At 44.0% G+C, this 19,291-nt stretch overlaps 1 protein-coding gene across 1 annotated transcript in view; it reads left to right on the plus strand.

The window, feature by feature from the left end:
- ZSWIM3 (zinc finger SWIM-type containing 3) overlaps window positions 1-17,881 on the plus strand; it is a 19,266-nt gene extending 1,385 nt beyond the window's left edge. Inside the window, exon 2 of the mRNA XM_003411582.4 lies at window positions 14,002-17,881. Coding sequence (XP_003411630.2) covers window positions 14,002-15,931 — 1,930 coding nt within the window. The 3' untranslated portion in view covers window positions 15,932-17,881. The remainder of the gene's footprint in view (window positions 1-14,001) is intronic.
- The last annotated feature ends 1,410 nt before the right edge of the window (window positions 17,882-19,291 follow it).

Raw genomic sequence — 19,291 nt, forward strand, 5'->3', positions numbered from 1 at the left:
GCGAGAGGAGTGAGAAACAGACTTTTATGTGGATTTGGCCACTTTTTAAAAAAAATGGAAATTAGTTCAAATTGTGGGCTACACTATGTGGGCCATCTCTGAGAGTCAAAAATAGTATATCTCAGGGCCACCAGTCTAAGACCTCTGGTTTGAGAAGTTGGCCAGAGCTCCCCAGCTTGGGAGCCAGGCAATGTGTGTTCTTTCTGTTACTCAGAAGTCTACTGTTGTGTTGGGTACAGATGACGTAAAGATGATTAAAAAATCCAGCCGACCCTGAAGGAGCTTAAAGTGGAATAGACTCGAACTCAGATAAGCCAACCTGTAAGTGATAATGCTTTAAAAGAGACTTGTGCAGAGGAAGAAGTAACATGCCTGGGAGGTATGGAAAAGCTTCACTCTGGAAGTAATGGTTTCTCTGGGCAATGAATACACACAGAGGGCTAGAGTAGGAGCCTCAAAGTCCCTGGGTGGTGCAAAAGGTTTGCTCTGGACTACTAACCTAAAGGTTGGTGGTTTAAACGCAGCTCATATGTCAGTCATTCTGTGTGCCATCATCTCAGCTCTTGCCATGTCCTGTACTACAATTTACTTAACGTTTTTTTCTTTAAATTCACTCAGGTTTAATATTCAAAGTAACCTATTTTAGACCTAACCTAGGAAATAATATATATGAAGTAACAGCATAAACCCGTTTGCTATTGAGTCAATTTCAACTCATAGCGACCCTATAGGACAGGGTTGAACTGCCCCATAGGGTTTCCAAGGAGCAACTGGTGGATTCGAACTGCTGACGTTTTGGTTACTAGCCTCAGTGCTTAACCACTGTGCCACCAGGGCCAAAAAAAAGTGCATTCTGGAATCAGACTGACGGATTCCAGGTAAAATGCAGAGCATTCATGTGAAATGAATGTTATGTATTTATAAATAATCCTGAAAATATCTGTTCTTAAGCAATCTGAGGTCATTTTGGACCCCTTATGGGAAACTCGGTCTTAGCTAGTTGTTCATTTTTCTTTAGGTCTCAGCACTTCCTCCAGGAAGTCTTTCTTAACTTCCCCAAGATTAGGTTTGATGTTCCTGCTGTGCTCCAGCAGCAAGTGTTACACCTCTTTGCATATTGCTTTGTAATCCAGTTTACAGAGTTTTCCCCATTGGCTGTGCTTTTCCAGGGAGAAACTTTGGTTCACCATTGTGTCCGCAGGGTCTAGCCCTGGGTTGGGCCCATAGCAAGTCATTGTATATTGAATGACTGAATCATCAAGTGCTAAAAGTGTGCTTCAGGGGAATAGGTGCTGCAGGAACTGGGAAGAGAGAGTAATCACTAGGCTGGAGAAGTAAGAGAAAGGGAGACCTGAGGTGCACCCCTAAAGATGGAGAGGGGGCACTGGGAGGTATGTTAGTTTTCTTTTTGCTGCTGTAACAAATTACATGAACTAATGGCTTAAAACATCACAAACTTATTTTTAGATTCTGTAGGTTGGGAGTCAGACATAAGTCTCACTAGGCTAAAATCAAGGTGTCAAGGAGAATTGGTTCCATTGCCTTTTCCAGCTTCTACAGACGCCTAGCCCTCCTTGGCTTATGGTCCCCTTCCTCCGTCTTCAAAGCCAGCAATGGCAGGTGGAGCCCTCCTCACATCATATCACTCTGACCTCACAACCCGTTCTCTGACTCCCCTTTTCTGTCTCCCTCTCCCACTTTAAGGACCCTTGTGGGGAAACCTACTTAGCTAGAAGGAAGATTTATGCTGAAGAATAGTGGGGAAGAATTGGATGGGCCCAGATAAATAGGCTGGAGGGTTGACATTAGTTTCATTTATTTTTGTCTTTGAAGGTTGAACAATTTTAAAAATTAATTTGTTTTGGTTATAGTTAATATAGTAACTAAATTAAAAAAAAAAATCAAACAGTACCAAAAAATCTAAAAGTCAGTGTCCCTTCAGCATTATTACCTAGAGACAACCACTGTTAACCTTCCTGAGACACTGGTGCCTGAACAACCGTATTGTCTTTGTGCATATGTATTTTAGCACAAGTGGGAGCGTACTATCAATACACGCGGTTCTGCACCTTGCTCTTCTCATGTATCTGTGTATCTTGGAGATTATTCCGTATGGCTTCTTCCACTTGTATGTGCAAAGCATCCTTACTCAAAGTTCCCTGGTTTAATTCATTGATTTCAGCATTTATTTACTGAACACTGATTCCATGCTAGAGTCTGGAGAGACAGTATTGAAAAAGATAAAGTGGGTTCCAGCCCTCCTGGAGCTTACCTTCTGGTCAGGGAACAGATACTAACTTATCACCACAGAAGTAATTATTTACTTAAAATTGTGGTAAGGGCTGCAAAGGAGAAGTCTAGGGTGCTGGGTGATGGAATGACAGGGAAACAACCTGGTTGGGTGGCCAGGGGAGAGTGGTGGTGGTGGTGGTGGAGGAAGAAGGTATCGGTTGAAATTTGATACCAGTTCAGGTTCTTGATTAGAAAAGTGATGTTGTCATCCCTGATACTTTGCAGAGATCATTTACAAAGCACGCGCACCTTCATTATCTGACTTGTTATTTTGTTTGCCCATTAAGTGAGTTAATACATGTAGAGTGCTTATAGGAGTGCCTGGTTCATAGGAAATAGTCCATAATTGTAAGCTGCTATTATCGTTATTATTTTGCAGGTGGGGAAACACAGCCAGGGGAAGTCAAATGTTAAAAAGGGACTAATAATTTCTACCTCTCTGCTTTAGGTCCAAGGAGCCCTGGTGGCACAACGGTTAAGCTCCGGCTGTCAACCAAAAGGTCAGTGGTTCAAACCTACCAGCGCTCTTTGGGAGAAAAGACCTGGCCGTCTGCTCCTGGATAGATTACAGCCTAGGAAGCCCTATGGGGCAGTTCTACCCTGTCACATGGGCTTGCTGGGGGTTGGAATTGACTCCACAGCCTTCGACAGCAGCAGCTTTAGGTTACGGCACTGAGCTCATTTACATAACACTCGGAAGGCTGCTTTGCACGGAGTTCCAAATGTGTGAGCACAGGCAGAAGAGAGGATAGATAGAGGCCAGGAGTAGGTGGGAGCAGGCCCCCAGGCAATCGAGGCATGGAAGAGGAAAATCATGAGAACCTGTGGCAAAAAGCACCCTCACCCCCAAAAAGCACATGGGTGTGAGCCAGGGAAGTCTGAATCTGGTACAGTCACAGCCAAGAAAAATGGGAAGGGGCAGAAAGGAGGGGGCAGGTCAGAGTAGGGAGTAGGGTAAGATTTCAAGAAACCGTAAGAAAACACTTAGGTGTTAGGATAGAGTAGAACTGCCCCGTAGGGTTTCCAAGGCTGTAAATCTTTCTGGAAGCAGAGTGCCACAGACTGCCACATCTTTCTCCCGTGGAGTGGCTGGGGGGTTCAAACTGCCAACCTTTCGGTTAGCAACTGAGCGCTTAACCACTGTACCACCAGAGCTCCTCCCTTAGCCTCATCCTGGTTAACAGATGAGAAGGGAAATCAACAAGGATGATAATAGGATTGGAACCTGAAAAGGAAAGGATTTGCATAGCAAAGAATGAAGATAGATCCTTGGGAAAGCTAATACAGCCCTGGAATATTTGGGTAAAACTGACCTCTGCATATTGCAAAAGTGAGACAGGAAATGAAGTACCATAGTGTTTGCAAAAATTACACCAGGGAAAAAAAGTTGGCACTTAAGGTTGTTCTTTTTGTTTTTGTTTTGTTTTTTTTCTTTGCCTATTCATCTATGCTTAGGCCAGTACAACCTCAAGTTGTTCTTTGATTATTCTAAGAATAAGCATATAGTTGTCATTATAATCTACGTTTTATTAAATATAATATTAACTCCATAATTTTTGTCTTATTTTTTAAGGTGAAATTCCACTCAAATCTTTTTTCTCCCACTATTTACTGTGAAATGTTGCTTCCAGGGATGTCCTTGGCTACAAGGAACTGAAAACCTTACTCAAATTGGCTTATTAGTTCCCATGTAGAAACCCAAAGGTAGGCCTCTGCAGGTGACTGTCTCCGAGGCCCAGGCTATTTCCATCCTCCCACCCTGCCATCCACAGTTCTCAGCTGTGCCTTCAGCGTGGCTCCCCACATGGCACATCCAGAAGAAAAAGCTTTCCTTGGTGTCCTGAAGACTTCCTACTGCCTTTCTTGGCCAGAATTGAGCCAGTATACGTGCCCCTTCCTAATGGGATTACCTTAATTGGCTTAGACTAACCCTGAAGCACAGAGCTCTGTGGAGGGGTGGCAACCAGAATAAAATGGAAGTTCTGTTAGAAAGGAGGAAGGGAGGGGACAAAGTTCTGTGGGGCTGGCAACAAGCAGAATCTGCCAAAGCCTTTTAAATGGATTCCCTTTAAGTGGTACTGATCATTCGTAGAACAAGAGGGACCTGTTGCTTTGTTATTTCCACATTCCTGACTGTGCAGATGGAGGTTTAGAAGAAGTGAAGTGCCTTGTCCAAGGTCGTACAGCTAATCTGTGGTAGAACTGGGATTGAAACTAAGGTCTCCTGACTCCGGAGTCTTGTTCCTAACTCAAACTATATTGTCTGAGATGTCTTTAAGGCGCCCTGGCAGCACAACGGTTAAGCACTTGGCTGCTAACTGAAAGGTTGGCAGTTCAAACGCACCCAGCAGCTCTACGAGAGAAAGACCTGGCTATCTGTTCCTGTAAAGATTATAGTCTAGAAAACCCTATGGGGCAGTTCTCTGTCACATGGGGTTGAAATGAGTTGAAAATCAACTTGATGGCACTAACAACAAAGATGGCTTTGCCTATTCTTTTTTTATTGTACTTTAGATGAAGGTTTACAGAACAAACTAGCTTCTCAATAAACAATTAGTACACATATTGTTTTGTGACGTTGGTTACCAACCCCACGACATGCCAACACTCTCGCTTCTCGACCTTGGGTTCCCTATTACCAGCTTTCCTGTCCCCTCCTGCCTTCTAGTCCTTGCCCCTGAGTTGGTGTGTCCCTTTAGTCTCGTTCTGTTTTTTGGGGGCTTTGCCTATTCTTCATCTATAAAAATCCTACTCATTGGTCAGGGCCCAATTTACATACAAAAAAGGGCACAAATCTTACACAAAATTAATTGAGAGCCTTAGTTAATCATACCGATTTCTACGGTCAGAGTGCCTCACCTAGTTTTCAGTGATAAATATATTGTTTGTGCCTCTATTTAACATTCAGTTGATTTTGACTTTATTGGCCACCTGTGTAATAATCTGCTCATGAGACTTTGAGAGTAGGAACTATCTAATTTGTCTCGGTAGCCTTCTGAGCAACTAGAAGTATTTGGTACTTAATTGTTGTTGTTAGTCTCTCCCTCATGCCAAACTTATGTATGATAGAACAAAACATTGCGTGCTCCTGCACCATCCATCCTTACAACTGTTGGAATGTTTGAGCCCATCCGTTGCAACTCCTAGGTCATTTCATCTCACAAAGGGTTTACCGCATTTTCTCTGACCCTCTACTTTACCGAGTACGATTTCCTTTTCTAGTCATTGGTCTTTCTTGTTGTCCAAAATAAGCAAGTTGAAGTCTCGTCATCTTTACCTCTAAGGAGCATTCTGGCTGTACTTCCTCCAAAATGGATTTATTTGTTCTTCTGTCAGTTCACAGTATATTCAATATTTGTCGCTGATACAATTCAAATGCCTCAATTCTTCAATCTTCCATTTTCAATTGTCCAGCTTTTACATGCATATGAGGCAATTGAAAATACCATGGCTTCGGTCAGGTGCACCTTAGTCATCAAAATGACACCTTTGCTTTTTAAAACTTTAAAGAGATCTTTTGCAGCAGGTTTGCCCTATACATCGTTCGATTTCTTTCTTTAATAATATTTTATTGTGTTTTAGGTTTAGCAAATTATTCTATACATACTGTTGAGTGACATTGGCTACATTTTTCACAGTGTCAAGATTCTCATTATTTCCATTCTGGTTGTCCTGTTTCCATTAATCCAGCTTCCCTCCCCCCTTATATATTCTTAATTGTTGTTGTTAGGTGCCTTCAGGTTGGTTCCAACTCATAGCGACCCTATGCACAACAGAATGAAACACTGCCTGATCCTGCGCCATCCTTACAATCGTCATTATGCTTGAGGCCATTGTTGCAGCCACTGTGTCAATCCATCTCATTGAGGGTCTTCCTTTTGTCTGCTGACCCTATACTTTACCAAGCATGACATCCTTCTCAGGGACTGATCCTTCCTGACAACATGTCCAAAGATCCAGTCTCGCCCTCCTTGTTTCTAAGGAGCGTTCTGGTTGTTCTTCCAAGACAGAGCCGTTCGCTCTTTTGGCAGTCCGTGGTATATTCAATATTATTTGCCAACACCACAATTGAAAGGCATCAATTCTTCTTCCATCTTCCTTATTCACTGTCCAACTTTCACGTGCATACGACAGGATTGAAAATACCATGGCTTGGGTCAGACGCACCATAGTCTTCAAGGTAACATCTTTACTTTTCAACACTTTGAAGAGGTCCTTTGCAGCAGATTTCCCCAATGCAATGTGTCTTTTGATTTCTTGACTGCTGCTTCCATGGCAGTTGATTGTGGATCCAAGTAAAATGAAATCCTTGACAACTTCAATCTTTTCTGTGTTTATCATGACGTTGCTTATTGGTCCAGTTGTGAGGATTTTTGTTTTCTTTATGTTGAGGTGTAACCTATACTGAAGGCTGTGGTCTTTGATTATCATTAGTAAGTCCTTCAAGCCCCCTTCACTTTCAGCAAGGAAGGCTATGTCATCTGCATAACGCAGGTTGTTAATGAGTCTTCCTCCAATCCTGATGCCCCATTCTTCTTCGTATAGTCCAGCTTCTCAGATTATTTGCTCAGCATACAGATTGAATAGGTATGGTGAAAGGATACAACCCTGACATACACCTTTCCTGACTTCAAACCATTCAGTATCCCCTTGTCCTGTCCGAACAACTGCCACTCGATCCATGTACAGGTTCTTCATGAGCACAATTAAGTGTTCTGGAATACCCATTCTTTGCAATGTTATCCATAATTCGTTATGATCCACACAGTCTAATGCCTTTGCATAGTCAATAAAACACGGGTAAACATCCTTCTGGTATTCTCTGCTTTCAGCCAGGATCCATCCGACATCAGCAATGATATCCCTGGTTCCACATCCTCTTCTGAATCTGGCCTGAATTTCTGGCAGTTCCTTGTTGATATACTGCTGCAGCTGCTTTTGAATGATCTTCAGCAAAATTTTGCTTGCGTGTGATATTAATAATATTGTTCTATAATTTCCACATTTGGTTGGATCACCTTTCTTGGGAATAGGCATAAATATGGATCTCTTCCAGTTGGTTGGCCCATAAGCTGTCTTCCATATTTCTTGGCATAGACAACTGAGCACTTCTAACACTGCATCCATTTGTTGAAACATCTCAATTGATATTCTGTCATTTCCTGGAGCCTTGTGTTTTTTCGCCAATGCCTTCAGTGCAGCTCGGACTTCTTTTTTCAGTACCATTGGTTCCTGATCATATGCTACCTCTTGAAAAGGCTGAAAGTCAACTAATTCTTTTTGATATAATGACTCTGTATATTCCTTCCATCTTCTTTTGATGCTTCCTGCATTGTTTAATATTTTCCCCCACAGAATCCTTCACTATCACAACTCGAGGCTTGAATTTTTTCTTCAGCTCTTTCAGTTTGAGCAACGCCAATTGTGTAATTCCCTTTTGGTTTTCTATCTCCAGCTCTTCGCACGTGTCATTATAATATTTTACTTTGTCTTCTCGAGATGCCCTTTGAAATCTTCTGTTCAGTTCTTCCACTTCATCATTTCTTCCTTTTGCTTTAGCTGCACGATGTTCAAGTGCAAGTTTCAGGGTCTCCTCTGGCATTCATCTTGGTCTTTTCTTCCTGTCTTTTCAATGACCTCTTGCTTTCTTCATATATGATGTTCTTGATGTTATTCCACAGCTTGTCTGGTCTTCAGTCATTAGCGTTCAATGTGTCAAATCTATTCTCAAGATGTTCTCTAAATTCAGGTGGGATATACTAAAGGTCTTATTTTGGCTTTCGTGGACTTGCTCTGATATCATATCAATTGCATACGAGCAATTGATAGTCTGTTCCACAGTCAGCCCCTGGCCTTGTTCTAACTGATGATATTGAGCTTTTCCATTGTCACTTTCCACAAATGTAGTCGATTTGGTTCATGTGCATTCCATCTGGCGAGGTCCATGTGTATAGTCACCGTTTATGTTGGTGAAAAAAGGCATTTGCAGTGAAGAAGTTGTTGGTCTTGCAAAATTCTGTCATTCCATCTCTGGCATTGTTTCTATCACCAAGGCCATGTTTTCCAACTATCGATCCTTCTTCTTTGTTTCCGACTTTCGCATTCCAATCACCAGTAATTATCAATGCATCCTGACTGCATGTTCGGTCAATTTCAGACTGCAGAACCTGATAAAAATCTTCAATTTCTTCATCTTTGGCCTTAGTGGTTGGTGCATGAATTTGAATAATAGTCCTATTAACTGGTCTTCCTTGTAAAACCCAACCCAGTGCCGTCGAGTCGATTCTGACTCATAGACTTCCTTGTAGGCGTATAGATATTATCCTATCACTGACAGCGTTGTACTTCAGGATAGATCTTGAAATGTTCTTTTTGATGATAAATGCAGCACCATGCCTCTTCAAGTTCTCATTCCCAGCATAGTAGCCTATGTGATTGTGTGATTCAAAATGGCCAATACCAGCCCATCTGAGCTCACTAATGCCTAGGATATCGATGTTTATGCATTCTATTTCATTGGAATTTCTACTAGAAATTCGGCCCCATGCTTGAACCCCTCTATATTCTCAGCCCCATTGGTGTCTGACCAACAGCAAGCACATGGTAAATATTTGTCGAATGAGCCACGATCTTGTCTTCTTTACAAAAATTTGCCAGCTGATCCTAGCCTTTTCTTTCTTTTTTCTTTTTTACCGTACTTTAGATGAGGGTTTACAGAGCAAACTACCTTCTCATTAGACAACTGATACACATATTGTTTTGTGACATTGGTTGCCAGCCCCACGACATGTCAACGCTTTCCCCTTCTTGACCTTAGGTTTACCATTACCAGCTTTCCTGTCCCCTCCTGCCTTTTCATCTTTGCCTCGGGGCCGGTGTGCCCATTTAGTCTCGTTTTGTTTTATGGGCCTGTCTAATCTTTGGCTGAAGGTTGAACCTCAGGCATGACTTCATTACTGAGCTGCAAGGGTGTCCACAGGCCATACTTTCGGGATTTCTTCAGTCTCTGTCAGGTCAGTAAGTGTGGTCTTTTTTGTGTGTGTGTGTGAGTTAGAATTTTGTTTAAGTTTTTCTCCAGCTCTGTCTGGGACCCTTTATTACGTCATTTGATTTCTTGACTCTGTAAATGTTTGCCATGAAATAAAGAACTTGCTCAAAGTAATAGTGCTAGGGATAGTTCCAGTAAGAGTAATAGCCAATGGTGCTTGGCTGAGAGTAGCCAAGTCATCTACTCCTATTGTAGGAAGAACATTCTGTGTCATACATTCACTCATTTAATGTTCATTCAGCGTATGTCTATAAAAACCCATTACCATTGATTCTGACTCATAGAGACCCTATAAGTACCAGGTACGGTGCCAGACACTGGGAGTACAGTGGAAGCATCAGCAGGCCCCTTCCTTCTGGGGTTACAGTCCAGTAGGCAAGTATGGATTGGAAGGAAGCAAGACTGACTGACTTGCCTTCCTCCACTTTGTAGTTGAGCACTCTTAGATATTGTTGTTGTTTTATACTATCAAGTCTATTCTGACTCATAGCAACTCTATAGGACAGAGTTAGAACATAGCCCCCTAGGCTATGATCTTTACAGGAGCATGAGGCCGGGTCTTTTCTACCATGGAGTGGTTGGTGGGTTCAAAGTGCTGACCTTTCAGTTACCAGCCAAGTACTTAACCATTGTGCCACCAGGGCTCCTTAGTCTTAGATATAAACACTTCAGTATAACTGAATGTTTTGTTGCATTACACATAAGGTCTCTATGAATCAGCACTAACTTGATGGCACCTAACAACAACAACAACAAAGGAGATTCAGAAAGAATAAAACCTCGTCCCTGTTTTGAAGGGAATCTGTGCTTTTACCAGCGAGACAGAAATAAGTATAGATTGAAATAACAATAGCACTTGGTGAATTTTTACAAAAGATTTGTGTGCTTCAGTGTACGTAAATTATATCTCAGTCCAAAAAAACTGAAGGAAGCAGAAGAAAATAACAGAAGCTTAACCCAGTGTCTATTAAGTATGAAATGCATGATGCCGACAAGGACAACAAGTTTAGGAACCATTAAGGAAGTCTTCCAAGGTGAGGAAGAAAAAAATGGGAATTCAAAGAAAGAAGTCAAATCTGAGAAATATTTTTAAGGAAGAGAGGAAATATAACAGTTAATTACTCAGACTATAGCCAAGCCGGCTTAATGTAAATCCCAGATCCTCCAGTCTCAGCTGTAATGACAAATCCCAGAGCCTCATCCTTGAGGACGTTACCGAGCTTCTTTAAGCCTGTTTCCCATCTGTAAAATGTGGGTGATAATAGTACTCCTTTCCTAGTATAAAATGATGGAGGTTAAGGGCTTACTATTGCTGGCGTATATGTATAATAAATCCTCAACACATGTAGTAGTGGTAGGAAAGAATTAAAAAGTCTCGGGAACATATTGGATATAGGCACAAAGGAGAAGGAGGAATTAAAAAAGAATACCAAGGTTCCCATATTGGAAGATATGGTCATTAATGGAGCCAGGAATGGTCAAAAGAACTATTTGTTGGCAGTCACTAGTATCTTTTTTTGGAGGAGCTCAATGAACATTCACCGAGTGCACATCCCCAAACCAAACCCACTGCTGTCAAGTCAAATTCTGACTCATAGCGACCCTATTATAGGACGGGGAGAACTGCCCCATAGGGTTTTCAAGGCTGTAATCTTTACAGAAGCAGACTGCCACATCTTTCTCCCATGGAGCAGTTGGTGGGTTCAAACTGCCAACCTTTGGGTTAGCAGCTGAGCACTTAACCACTGTACCACCAGGGCTCCTCTTAGTGTACATAAAGCCAATATAATTTGATGAGCTAGAGTTATGCTAAGATATTGAGAGAACAGAAGGGTAGAATCCAGTCTATGTTCTTGAAGAAGGCTCCCTGGAAAAGACAGTGATTGCATGTGGTCTTGAAGGATGAGTAAGCTTTGAGATGAAGAAAGGGGGAAAGGGCTTTCTAGACAGAGGGACAAACATGAACAAGGCAGGAAGGGGAGACACAGCATAGTGAATACAGGAAGTGGTACGCAGTTTGTCTTTCTAGGGCCTAAAGAGCAAGATGGGTGGGGGGTGCGAAACGCAGCTAGAGAGATAGGCAGAGGCCCCATGGTGGTCACCCCTCACTCCCTTGCCATACTACTGGGCTGCTCCAGCCCCTTCCTGGCCCTGAGCTACGGGTGGTGGCACTATTCTTCCACTGTGTACACAACAGGTGGGGGCGTCCTCAGTCCCAGGCCCCTCCACCCTGTCATTAGTGGGCATGACATATCCTGTTTTTCTAAGTTTGTCCCACAGGATGGGCAAACAGGACCAGCTGGATTAATGTTTGGAAAAGGGTGGTTGAAGTTCCCTGGCTGTGCCATGTTATGCCAGAGATCTTTTCCCATTCCCATGGTCTTTGGGTGGCACAGATGGCTTGAACTCACCTACTCACCTAAAGGTTGACATTCTAACCCACCCAGCAGTGCTGCTGAAGAAAGGCCTGGCAATCTGCTTTCGTAAAGATGACAGCCAAGAAAACCCCATGGAGCAGTTCTACTCTGTCACACTTGAGGTCACCGTGGCTCGGAATAGACTTGAAGGCAATGGGTTTGGTTTTGGTGTTTGGTCTTTGGGCTGGAACCTCCCGTGGGGAGGCAAGGGTGTGACCTGTCCCAACCACCAGTGATTCATCCAGGAAGGCTTTGATAAGCATCTGATGGAGGAATAGTATTGTGTTAAGAATTTGGAATACAGTGAGGAATCTCTCAGTCCTAACACTTGAAGACTACCCATCCAATCGGAAGGGCACTACATAAACATTTGAGAACTTAAATAGCAGGGAAAAAAAAAAAAAACAAACAAGAGAATGTCACAAGGCACAGGAGCTATAATAATAGCAGTAAACAAACAAACAAAAAAACCTGTTGTCATTGAGTCGATTCTGACTCATAGTGACCCTACAGGACAGAGTAGAATTGCCCCATAGAGCTTCCAAGGAGCGCCTGGTGGATTCGAACTGCTGACCTTTTGGTTAGCAGCCTTAGCACTTAACCACTATGCCACCAGGGTTTCCAATAATAGCAGCAGCTAACATAAATAGAAGGCTGAACCAGGCTCTGGGCTGAATGTTATGCCTGTGGTTCATTTATTCCTTGCAACAACCATAAAAAGATAGCCTTATTTTTCGATGGCGTCCCTGAGTGGGGCAGTTAACACATTTGGCTGCTAACCAAAAGGTTAGCGGCTCGAGTCCACCCGGATTACCTTGAAAAAAAGGCCTGGTGACCTACTTCCAAAAATCAGCCCTTGAAAACCCTATGGAGCACAGTTCAACTCTGACACACGTGGGGTTGCCATAAGTCAGAACTGACTCCATGGCAACTGGTATTTTTCGATGAGGAAACTATACAGAGAGGTGAAGTACCTTGCCCAAGGTTAAACAGCTACTGAGTGCCGGAGCCAAGACTCAGATCCAGGCGGTCTGCCCCCAGTGTTCCCACTGGTTAACCACTAGGTGTACTGCCATTCAGCTAAGCCTTGTTAGATAACCCATTGCCGTCAAGTCGATTCTGACTCATAGCAACCCTGTAGGACAGAGTAGAACTAACTGCCCCATAGGGTTTCCAAGGCTGTGATCTTTAAGGAGGCAGACTGCCACACCTTTCTCCCACAGAGCAGCTGGTGGGTTCAAACCGCTGACCTGCAGCGAGTACTTAACCACTGCTCCACCAGGTCTCCTTGTCTTTTAGATTTAAAAAAAAAAAAAGTTGCTGTCGAGTTGATTCCAACTCATAGCGACCCTATAGGATAGAGTAGAACTGCCCCATGGGGTTTCCAAGCAGCAGCTGGTGGATTCGAACTGCTAACCTTTTGGTTAGCAGCTAAGCTCTTAACCACTGCACTTTTTAAATAAATGCTATGAATTCAGAGAAAGAAGCAATTACTGTTGCGTGGGGCATCAGCAAAGGCTCCCTGGAGAAGGTGGGACCTGATTTGGTCCTTAAGTATGGATAGAATGAGGATAGGAAGAGAGAAAGTGCAGATATTCAATTTAATTACCCCTTCCTTCAAATCATCACTTTCTGCCTAGAATGGCAAAGCTAGAAGAACCCTAAAGATCATCTAGCCCAGTGGTTATCAAACTTTCAGGATGTGGACATTTTTCTTTACATGAAACAGAGAGCAGGCCTGGACACACCCAGCCCCAAGGGCCCTGAAGAGCTCAGCTCTAAACAGTTGATCTAATCCAGGTCCTTAATGGGTCAGCTTTTCTCTCTGATGCCTGGAGGAGGAGGCAGAGGCTCCCAGAGCACAGGAATGAAGGGGACGTTTTAGGCCGTGAGGAACCAGCTGGGTACACTGCTGCCTGCCTCTTGTCTGTTTTCCCTTATATCTTGCCTTGGGTTGAATTGTTGGCAACTAAAATGGGCAACAGTAAATGGGCAACAGCTGGGGCTTAAACTGTTACAGATGAAAATGTGGAGAGTTGCAGTTGGCGAGGGTCTTTAAGAAAGGGCTGGATTCTTTGGGACTTGAGAGTTAACCTAAATTGTCCTTCTCAACATCCTACACTACACTGTGGTCACCAGGAAATGTATCAGCCAATATAAGTTCCTAAGAGTGTTAGCTACAGAGCCTTGTAAGTGGAATAGGGTGGCCAGCAGCATTCTCATTGTAACCTCTACCTTCCCTAGATATGTGCAGGTGAAATTTGTCTGTATTCGGACCCAGTCAAACAGGAAGAGAACATCAGAGGCAGACACGTGCCCAGCATACTTGTCCCTGCGGTATGATGAGAAACTGGATAGACTGTTCATCAGTGGGCTAAACACTAAGCATGTACATGGCGACTCTACGACTGCAGGTCCTGGAGGAGATACCACTGGCAAATCTCAAAAGACAATGCGTCTGCAGAAACCCCAGCCAGCGTGGCCCCCAATCAACAAAGACCTTGACGCTGAGAAGTCCCCAACCGAACCATCATTTTGCTTAAATAAGGTTCAAGTGCCCCCAAAGCATGAGCAGGAGGGCATCACTCCTTCTGACCTGGCCAGTATAGCAAAAGTGATGAAGAACTTTCTCAGGTTAGATGTAGGCTCCATGGCCTCCCTTAGTGTGGGCAACAGCCAAGTCCTGGACCGACTCAGCTTCCAGAGCAGCAAGATGAGTGACCTGTTCATCCGTTTCCCAGAAAGTCTCCTGCTGCACCGGGTGGAGAACGCCCAGGGCCACATCCTCTATGCTTTCCTGGTGGAGAACAAGGAACGAGAGGGGCGAGTGGTACACTTTGCCGTGCTCAAGGCTGAGACCGCCACCTCCGTAGCCAAGATGCTGAACATCTTCACAGAGTTCAACTCCGACTGGCCCAAGGTCAAGGTGGTTTTTGTGGACCCATCCTTCCCTCACCGGGCCATCCTGCAGGAGATTTTCCCTGCTGCCCGCATCCTCCTTTCCATATACCACACGACCCGGCTGTTGGAGAAGAAGTTGCATCGTAGTTCAGCAAATGCGTCCTTTAAAAGGCTCATGAAGGAAGCCCTGCGGGAGGCTGTGTTTGTCACTTCAGAGGCCAGCCTGCAAAATCTCTCTCACATGTGCCAAGCCCTACTGGACAAGGAGCTCTTCAGCTTTCTGCAGGCCCACTGGTTCTCCTGTGAACTGCTGTGGTACATGCATGTCAGGAAGGGCCTGCACGCATGTAATACCTACATGGACAGCCTTGACGTCGTCACCAGCAAAGTGTCAAGCCTCTTCCGGGAACAGCAGTCCCTGCTGGACTGCATCCTGCGCTTTGTGGATTACATGGACTTGTTTAACACCAAAGGCTTGAAGAACTTGCCCACAGTTCCTCCCAAGCCAGCTCCTCCCAAGCTAAAGAGGGCCCGGCCAGCAAGTGGCATGCTGCCAAGGTCCAAGAAAACTTTGGGAACCTGTGGAGGGAAACTTCCTAGACCTTCCTGGCTCCCTGTGGCGGAGACAAAGCCAGACTCGCAGCAGCCAGAGCTGCGGTCTTCCCAGGGCTGCATGCTAGCCACTTTGCACCAGAGCGGCTCTGAGCTGGCCTATAAGCTGTGCCGTAGTGAGTGGGAGGTGGTAGAGAACTCCACCCACCTGGTAGAGGTGGTTGGCTCCTCAGTGAATGTTCAGCTGCTAGAGGATTCCCACCAGGCTAGCAAAGATGGCTGTAGCTGCAGCTGTTCCTTTCAGCAAAGGTACCACCTGCCATGCCGGCACATTTTGGCTCTGCTACACACCAGCCAGCAGCCCGTGAGTGAAGCCATGGTGTGCTCCCGGTGGCAGAAGAGGTACCAGCACCTCCTTGGGCCCAGTGGAGAATTTCGGGACCCTATTCTGGTCCCAAACACAGGTCAGCATGAGAACCAAGGACGGAACAACATGATCAAAGACCTAAGCAGGGAGCTGGCCAACCTGCTAATGCAGAGTGAAGGGCCAGAGCTGGAGGAGCGCTGCTCCACCCTGCGCAAGATAGTGGACATCTGGGCTGACCCCTGCCAACCTCCTGAGCTCAGGCAGCAACCTAGGGACTTCAAGGATGTGGGCCGCCTCCCTTTCCTCTGGGGAAAGCAGGAGGAAGGGGAGGGTCTCCTTCCTGCTAAGCCATGATTCATGACTGAAGCACCTGCACTGGAGCACTGGCCCCAAAACACCACTTTTTCGAAGTCGGAGAGCTCAAAGTGGCAGGATATGCCAGGGGCCAGCATTTCAACCAATGTCTTCCTAGGTAGGGCTAGGAGGAGTGTTACAATAGGGAGGAGTGGAACCCTACTGTACGCGAAGGCCCTTTGGATCTGCCCCTTTTCTGCTCTGCCTTTGACATTCCTTAAGAGCCTCATTCATTGTTCAAGGCCAAAGTTCTCTCTGTGCTGAAAGGTTACCCTCCTTTTTTACCCCCAACCCCTGAGATCAGATCTTATTCACTCTACAAAGATAACCCCCCGCCCCAGGATAGGTGAGACAAAATGGGCCTGGCAAAAGGGCCTGTTTTCAGGGACAAAGGGAGGGAGGGTGATCCTTGACTGTTGCTGCTCTTTATACCTATTTTTATTCATATTAAATAAAAGTGTTTGTTTGTTTTAATAAAATCAGATAAGCAGGAGAAATGTGTTCTGCTTGAACAGGGAAGGAAGGGGAGTTGGCTTACCTAACAGGAGGACTCCTGGCTTCGCTATCAGGAAGTGGGTGCTGTAGGTTGGATTTGTTAATTTTAAAGGAAATTGAGTATTATCAATCTAATGGGGTTATGGAGCCAAATAGAACCTGATGCCTCCAATTCAAGCACTTACACTCTCCCACTTAACACTCTCCCTACCAACCAAGTCTGCAGATTGATTTCAGGCTACCTCATATGCTAGCTGTTAGGTGCCATAGAATCGGTTCCGACTCACAGCAACACTATATGCAACAGAACAAAACACTGCCCAGTCCTGCACATCCTCACAGTCATTGCTATGTTTCAGCCCATCGTTGCAGCCACTGTGTAAGTCCAACTCCTTGACGGTCTTCCCTTTTTTTACTGATTCTTTACCAAGTGTAATGTCCTTCTCCAGGGATTGTTCCCTCCTAATAGCATGTCCAAAATAGGTAAGACAAAGTCTCACCATCCTCTCTTCAAGGAAGCGTTCTGGCTGTACTTCAAACACAGATTTGTTTGGTTTTCTGGCAGTCCATGGTATATTCAGTATTCTTTGCCAACAAACATAATCCAAATGCATCAATTCTTCTTTGGTCTTCCTTATTCATTGTCTGGCTTTCGCATGCATATGTTCTTATTGTTGTTTTTAGGTATCCTCAAGCCAGTCGTGACTCATAGCAACCCTATGCGCCACGGAACAAAACACTGCCCAGTCCTCTGCCATGCTCACAATCATTGCTATGCACGAGCCCATTGTTGCAGCCACAGTGTCAGTCCAGCTCATTGAGGGTCTTCCTCTTTTCCACTACCCTGTACTTTACCAAGGATGATCTCCTTCTCCAGGGACTGATCCTTCCTGACAACATGTCCAAAGTATGTGAGATGCAGTCTTGCCATCCTTGCTTCTAAGGACCATTCTGGTTGTACTTCTTCCAAGACAGATTTGTTTGTTCTTTTGGCAGTCCATTCAGTATTCCTCGCCAATACCACAATTCAAAGGCATCAGTTCTTCTTCCATCTTCCTTACTCACTGTCCAACTTCACATGCATATGATGTGACTGAAAATACCATGGCTTGGGTCAGGCGCATCTTAGTCTTCAAGGTGATATCTTTGCTTTTCAACACTTTAAAAACCTTTGCAGCAGATTTGCCCAACGTAATGTGGCTTTTGATTTCCTGATTGCTGCTTCCATGAGTGTTGTTTCTGGATCAGAGTAAAATGAAATCCTTGACAACTTCAATCTTTTCTCTGTTTATCATGATGTTGCTTATTGGTCCAATTGAGAGGATCTTTCTTTTCTTTACGTTGAGGTGTAATCCATACTAAAAGCTGTGACCTTTGATCTTCATCAGTAAGTGCTTCAAGTCCTCTTCACTTTCAGTAAGCAAGGTTGTGTCATCTGCATAACACAGGTTGTTAATGAGTCTTCCTCCAATCCTGATGCCCCATTCTTCTTCATATAGTCCAGCTTCTCAGATTATTTACTCAGCGTACAGATTGAATAGGTATGGTGAAATGATACAAACCTGACACACACCTTTCCTGACTTTAAATCACACAGTATCGCCTTGTTCTGTCCGAACAACTGCCTCTTTATCCATGTACAGGTTCCTCATGAGCACTTAATTGTGTTCTAGAATTCCCATTCTTCAAAATGTTATCCATAATTTGTTATGATCCACACAGTCAAATGCCTTTGGATAGTCAATAAAACACAAGTAAACATCTTTCTGGTATTCTCTGCTTTCAGTCAGGATCCATCTGACATCAGCAATGATATCCCTGGTTCCACGTCCTCTTCTGAATCTGGCCTGAATTTCTGGCAGTTCCCTGTCAATATACTGCTGCAGCTGCTTTTGAATGATCTTCAGCAAAATTTTGCTTGCATGTGGTATTAATGATACTGTTCAATAACTTTTGCATTCAGTTGGATCACCTTTCATGGGAATAGGCATAAATATGGATCTCTTCCAGTTAGTTGGTCAGGTAGCTGTCTTCCAAATTTCTTGGCATAGACAAGTGAGCACTTCCAGCGCTGCATCCATTTGTTGAAACATCTCAATTGATATTCCATCAATGGAGCCTTGTTTTTTCACCAATGCCTTGACTGCAGCTTGGACTTCTTCCTTCAGTATCAGCGGTTCCTGATCATATGCTACCTCTTGAAATGGCTGAACATCCACCAATTCTTTTTGGTATAATGACTCTGTGTATTCCTTCCATCTTCTTTTGATGCTTCCTGCATTGTTTAGTATTTTCCCCATAGAAACCTTCACTATTACAACTCAAGGCTTGAATTTTTTTCTTCAGTTCTTTCAGCTTGAGAAACGCTGAGCGTGTTCTTCCATTTTGGTTTTCCATTTCCAGCTCTTTGCACATGTCATTATAATACTTTGTCTTCTCGAGAGGCCCTTTGAAATCTGTTCAGTTCTTTTACTTCATCAGTTCTTTTGCTTTAGCTGCTCAACATTCAAGAGCAAGTTTCACAGTCTCTTCTGACATCCATATTGGTCTTTTCTTTCTTTCCTGTCTTTTTAACAACCTCTTGCTTTCTTCATGTATGATGTCCTTGATGTCATTCCACAACTTGCCTGGTCTTTGATCATTAGTGTTCAACGGGTCAAATCTATTATTGAGATGGACTCTAAATTCAGGTGGGATATACTCAAGGTTGTGGTACTTTGGCTGTCATGGACTTGTTCTAATTTTCTTCAGTTTCAGCTTGAACTTGCATATGAGCAATTGATGGTCTGTTCCACAGTCAGCCCCTGGCCTTGTTCTGACTGATGATATTGAGCTTTTCCGTCATATCTTTCCACAGATGTAGTC

This window comes from Loxodonta africana, chromosome 24 (assembly GCF_030014295.1).
Source record: "Loxodonta africana isolate mLoxAfr1 chromosome 24, mLoxAfr1.hap2, whole genome shotgun sequence".
In the NCBI taxonomy this organism is placed as follows: domain Eukaryota; kingdom Metazoa; phylum Chordata; class Mammalia; order Proboscidea; family Elephantidae; genus Loxodonta; species Loxodonta africana.